The sequence below is a fragment of the Triticum aestivum genome, chromosome 7A (assembly GCF_018294505.1).
Source record: "Triticum aestivum cultivar Chinese Spring chromosome 7A, IWGSC CS RefSeq v2.1, whole genome shotgun sequence".
In the NCBI taxonomy this organism is placed as follows: Eukaryota; Viridiplantae; Streptophyta; class Magnoliopsida; order Poales; family Poaceae; genus Triticum; species Triticum aestivum.
The window spans coordinates 676,366,236-676,372,420 of NC_057812.1; the positions used below are offsets into that span (position 1 = coordinate 676,366,236).

Here is a 6,185-nt window from a genome sequence, read left to right on the forward strand (position 1 = left end):
GTCAACACAAAACCCGATAACATCCTCTGTTTGATGGCCCATGGAGATGCTTCCTTCTGGCCTAGCGCGGTTACGGACATATTTCTTTAGGACTCCCATGAACCTCTCAAAGGGGAACATATTGTGTAGAAATACGGGCCCCAGGATGACAATCTCGTCGACTAGATGAACTAGGACGTGCGTCATGATATTGAAGAAGGATGGTGGGAACACCAGCTCGAAACTGACAAGACATTGCGCCACATCACTCCTTAGCCTTGGTACGATTTCTGGATCGATCACCTTCTGAGAGATTGCATTGAGGAATGCACATAGCTTCACAATGGCTAATCGGACGTTTTCCGGTAGAAGCCCCCTCAATGCAACCGGAAGCAGTTGCGTCATAATCACGTGGCAGTCATGAGACTTTAGGTTCTGAAACTTTTTCTCTGGCATATTTATTATTCCCTTTATATTCGACGAGAAGCCAGTCGTGACCTTCATACTGAGCAGGCATTCAAAGAAGATTTCTTTCTCTTCTTTCGTAAGAGCGTAGCTGGCAGGACCTTTATACTGCTTCGGAGGCATGCCGTCTTTTTCGTGCAAACGTTGCAGGTCCTCCCGTGCCTCAGGTGTATCTTTTGTCTTCCCATACACGCCCAAGAAGCCTAGCAGGTTCACGCAAAGGTTCTTCGTCACGTGCATCACGTCGATTGAGGAGCGGACCTCTAGGTCTTTCCAGTAGGGTAGGTCCCAAAATATAGATTTCTTCTTCCACATGGGTGCGTGTCCCTCAGCGTCATTCGGAACAGCTAGTCCACCGGGACCCTTTCCAAAGATTACGTAGTGTAAATCATTGACCATAGCAAGCACGTGATCACCGGTGCGCATGGCGGGCTTCTTCCGGTGATCTGCCTCGCCTTTGAAATGCTTGCCTTTCTTTCGACATTGATGGTTGGTCGGAAGAAATCGACGATGGCCCAGGTACACATTCTTCCTGCATTTGTCCAGGTATATACTTTCAGTGTCATCTAAACAGTGCGTGCATGCGTGGTATCCTTTGTTTGTCTGTCCTGAAAGGTTACTGAGAGCGGGCCAATCGTTGATGGTCACGAACAGCAACGCCTTAAGGTTAAATTCCTCCTGTCTGTGCTCATCCCACGTACGTACACCGTTTCCATTCCACAGCTGTAAAAGTTCTTCAACTAATGGCCTTAGGTACACATCAATTTCGTTGCCGGGTTGCTTAGGGCCTTGGATGAGAACTGGCATCATAATGAACTTCCGCTTCATGCACATCCAAGGAGGAAGGTTATACATACATAGAGTCACGGGCCAGGTGCTGTGATTGCTGCTCTGCTCCCCGAAAGGATTAATGCCATCCGCGCTTAAAGCAAACCATACATTCCTTGGGTCCTTTGCAAACTCATCCCAGTACTTTCTCTCGATTTTTCTCCACTGCGACCCGTCAGCGGGTGCTCTCAACTTCCCATCTTTCTTTCGGTTCTCACTGTGCCATCGCATCAACTTGGCATGCTCTTCGTTTCTGAACAGACGTTTCAACCGTGGTATTATAGGAGCATACCACATCACCTTCGCAGGAACCCTCTTCCTGGGGGGCTCGCCGTCAACATCACCAGGGTCATCTCGTCTGATCTTATACCGCAATGCACCGCATACCGGGCATGCGTTCAGATCCTTGTATGCACCGCGGTAGAGGATGCAGTCATTAGGGCATGCATGTATCTTCTCCACCTCCAATCCTAGAGGGCATACGACCTTCTTTGCTGCGTATGTACTGTCGGGCAATTCGTTATCCTTTGGAAGCTTCTTCTTCAATATTTTCAGTAGCTTCTCAAATCCTTTGTCAGCCACAGCATTCTCTGCCTTCCACTGCAGCAATTCCAGTACGGTACCGAGCTTTGTGTTGCCATCTTCGCAATTGGGGTATAACCCTTTTTTGTGATCCTCTAACATGCGATCGAACTTCAGCTTCTCCTTTTGACTTTCGCATTGCGTCCTTGCATCGACAATGACCCGGCGGAGATCATCATCATCGGGCACATCGTCTGGTTCCTCTTGATCTTCAGCAGCTTCACCCGTTGCAGCATCATTGGGCACATCGTCTGGTTCCTCTTGATCTTCACCAGCTCCCCCCGTTGCAGCATCACCGTATTCAGGGGGCACATAGTTGTCATCGTACTCTTCTTCTTCGCCGTCTTCCATCATAACCCCTATTTCTCCGTGCCTCGTCCAAACATTATAGTGTGGCATGAAACCCTTGTAAAGCAGGTGGGAGTGAAGGATTTTCCGGTTAGAGTAAGACCTCGTATTCCCACATTCAGTGCATGGACAACACATAAAACCATTCTGCTTGTTTGCCTCAGCCGCATCGAGAAACTCATGCACGCCCTTAATGTACTCGCGGGTGTGTCTGTCACCGTACATCCATTGCCGGTTCATCTGCGTGCATTATATATAATTAAGTGTCCAAATTAATAGAAGTTCATCATCACATTAAAACCAAAGTGCATACATAGTTCTCATCTAACAACATATAGCTCTCCAGAGCATCTAATTAATTAAACCATACATTGAAACTATGTAAAACATTTCAATGCGAAAACAAATGCGATCATAATCGCAACCAAGGTAACAATTGATCCAACGGCATAATGATACCAAGCCTCGGTATGAATGGCATATTTTCTAATCTTTCTAATCTTCAAGCGCATTGCATCCATCTTGATCTTGTGATCATCGACGACATCCGCAACATGCAACTCCAATATCATCTTCTCCTCCTCAATTTTTTTATTTTTTCCTTCAACAAATTGTTTTCTTCTTCAACTAAATTTAACCTCTCGACAATAGGGTCGGTTGGCATTTCCGATTCACATACATCCTACATAAATAAAATCTATGTCACGTTGGTCGGCATAATTTTCATAAACAATAAATGAACCAATAGTTATAAAGATAATATATATACCACATCCGAATCATAGACAGGACGAGGGCCGACGGGGGCGGATACCAAAACCATCGCACTATATAAGATGCAATAATAAAAGTAAGAAAATAATACAAGTATCTATGTAAACATACAAGTAAGAATATTTTTCCTTTCAGAAAGAAGATAAAACAAGAGGCTCACCACGGTGGTGCCGGCGATGAGCTCGGCGCGGGTGATCGACGGTGGTGAAGACGGGGACGGGGCGTGACGGACCGCTAAAACTAGACAAATATTATGAAAAATGGAGTTTGGAGGTCGAGCTTGGAGAGGAGAAAGCTTAAGTAGTGTGGCTCGGGCATTCCATCGAACACCTTGTGTGTATAGGAGGTGAGCTAGAGCACCACCAAGCCCTCTCCCCCTCGGTCAGAGAAAAACAGAGCACTGGGATGCTCTGCTCGCGAGCGAGGGGTATATATAGGCACCTCATTGGTCCCGGTTGGTGACATGAGCCGGGACTAAAGGGGAACCTTTGGTCCCGGTTCAAGCCACCAATCGGGACCAATGGTGGTGGGCCAGGAGCGAGGCCCGTTGGTCCCGGTTCATCCCACCAATCGGGACCAAAAGATCCAGGTGAACCGGGACCAATGGCCCATGTGGCCCGGCAGGCCCCCTGGGCTGACGAACCAGGACCAATGCCCACATTGGTCCCGGTTCTGGACTGAACCGGGGCTAATGGGCTGACCCGGCCTGGACCAAAGCCCTGTTTTCTACTAGTGCTACTACCTCCGACGTGACAAATCATAGGACACTAGACCAGAGGCACGTTACAAGAAGATGGCCGCTGCGCCGGTCTCGCACACATGCATGCATGCTCCGGCCGTCGATCCCCGGCCGGCCACCACGCAGTAAAGAGTTAAAAGCACTGAGAGTCCTACAACTTGCGCATAATGTGATGGTTTGGTTCTAAAACTTGCAAATTGATCCTACCCAGTCCCAGAAATTGTATCAAATGTGCAAATTTGATCCTGACCAATCATAGAGCGCCATGCGGGCGCGTGGGTGCCGATCCGGTCAGCGCGCGGCATTTTGCAAAGAGGCCCCTGCCTTTCATTTGAATCTACCCACAGGACACGAAAACACCAGCCGTCCTCGTCCTCGGCACGCTCAAGTGGCAGATGATCGCCGGCACCCCGTTCCCGTACCTGAGCTGCTTCGCAGCCAGGTTCCGGCACGACGAGCGCAAGGCCATCGTCCTGCGCGCCGTCAAGTGCATCTTCGCCTCCATCAAAGGTCAGACCACCCCCTGCTCCCGTTCCACCCCATCATCCCATCGGATCGGATCATGAAAAGATCTCTCGTGTGCGTGTGTGTGCAACGATGAGGTCGGTGGAGTACCAGTCGTCGACCATGGCGCTGGTGCCGATCCTGGTCGCGCGCGGCGGCAGTGAGGGGACGACGGGCCCGAACCTAGAGGAGGAGCTCAAGGCGATCTTGGGCTCATCATGGCAGCAATTACAAACCGTAAGCCCCCATCATAATAACCCCTCCCTTTTTGGAGATCTGTTGGTGAAAAGGGGCAATGATGAGTAAATGCTCTTCTCCGTGGCACAGGGGCATGTGTGTTCCTGCTACAGCGTGATGATTCAAGAGGAGGACAGGTCCGTGCAGTCGAGCAGGGAGGTGGCTTCCTCCGACGTCTCCGCCGCCGCCCCCGCCGGGAGCCCGGGCACCTCCGTCGCCATGGCCGTGGCCGCCAACGACAATAAAGCCATTGCCACCACCTCGGCGGACAATAAGAGGAGAAGGCTGCATTTTCCTCAGCGCCAGTAGGCAATGGGAGGAGCTGGATGGATGTTTTGGCTAGAGTTCAGCTCGCACTCCAGCTGCTGCTGATTTCTGTCACCCCCCTAGCCTTAGACTTTTTTTCATTAGCTTGAGCAGTGATTTTGGTGGTGGTGGTGGCTAAATAGGGGGCAGGATTTGATTCTTGTGATTGTGCAATTATTACAGCTGATTGGTAAGTTAGGATCGGAAAGATTTTGGTTTTCAGGAGATCTTTCCCGTCCCAGGCTTAAAAAGGCGGTGTAAAGAGGAGAGAGAGAGAGAGAGAAAGGCCAAGCAGCAGTAGTGTACTGCTACAAAGAGCTCTCAGCTCAGCTCAAAGTGAGGTGAAAAGAAAAGAGTGTAAAGCCTAGGCATGAGTTTCCAAGGGAATGATTTTGAGCAGGGCGCTGGGCATGTATTCGTGACGCTCCTCCCGGTGGTAACGCTCAAGTCAGCACCAATCAGATGCCTCTCTGGTCTGGATCTGTTTCTCCTGTCATGTGAGTTTCCAAGGGAATGAAGGATGGCCTACTCTTTTGCCTTTTGGCGATGTCTATGGCCTCCTTGCAAAGTGGGTTTCTTCATCGTTATTTCGTGTTGCTGCCGCATGATTAAAGTATAACGATAAATAACGTGTTGCTGCCGCATGATTAAAGTATAACGATACTTCTTCTGTAATTTATCTGAAATAAACCAGAGAAAATGAAAATAATCTCTCAACCATCAGAAACAGGTGAATAACTGATTATGGCTGCAGCATGGATCCGTAATGGTATGTACCGGTTTCACATCTGAAGGGCGTGACAGCAGCCCAGCTGAACTAAAGAATAAAATTATATCAGGCCTTCCGACAAAGAGAGGCTAAAGGTTATGCGTATGCACAAGAATGGAGTAAGAGTGAAGTAGCGTCACCTGCTCCGAGCAGCAATCTCCTTCTCCTGCCTCAAACATGCCGGGACAGAGATAGAATCAGACCCTTGAAGGAAAAGAAATTACAACGGTTAATCGTGTGCCGGGGCGAGCAAAATATATGCTTACAACAAAGATAAGTGTAATTCCAGCAGGCACAAAAGATACTCTCTAATAGTGTTCTATTACCTGCAGCAAATACGAAACAGAAAATGCAGGAAAATGTGTGAGGATAGGGTACAAATGAACATGTGTGAAACATCTCCAGTGTTTCAATATTTGTACGGCCATAATATGCAAATATCACACTTCTTATCTTATAACGCTAAAACTACCAGGAAACCACAGAAGGCCATCAGGTTCAGGAACTCAGTTTTCGTGTCCTGCGGGTAGATTCAAACGAAAGGCAGGGGCCTCTTTGCAAAATGCCACGCGCTGACCGGGTAGGCACCCACGCGTCCACATGGCGCTCTGTCATTGGTCAGGACTAAATTTGCACATTTGATGCAAGTTCTGA

At 48.8% G+C, this 6,185-nt stretch overlaps 1 protein-coding gene across 1 annotated transcript; it reads left to right on the plus strand.

Moving 5' to 3' along the window:
* The first annotated feature begins 4,115 nt into the window (after window positions 1-4,115).
* On the plus strand, window positions 4,116-5,218 carry LOC123154782 (cyclin-D5-3). The gene is made up of 2 exons (XM_044573417.1): window positions 4,116-4,456; window positions 4,547-5,218. Exons 1-2 carry the CDS (start codon window positions 4,313-4,315, stop codon window positions 4,763-4,765), a joined length of 363 nt encoding a protein of 120 aa, XP_044429352.1. The 5' UTR covers window positions 4,116-4,312; the 3' UTR covers window positions 4,766-5,218.
* The last annotated feature ends 967 nt before the right edge of the window (window positions 5,219-6,185 follow it).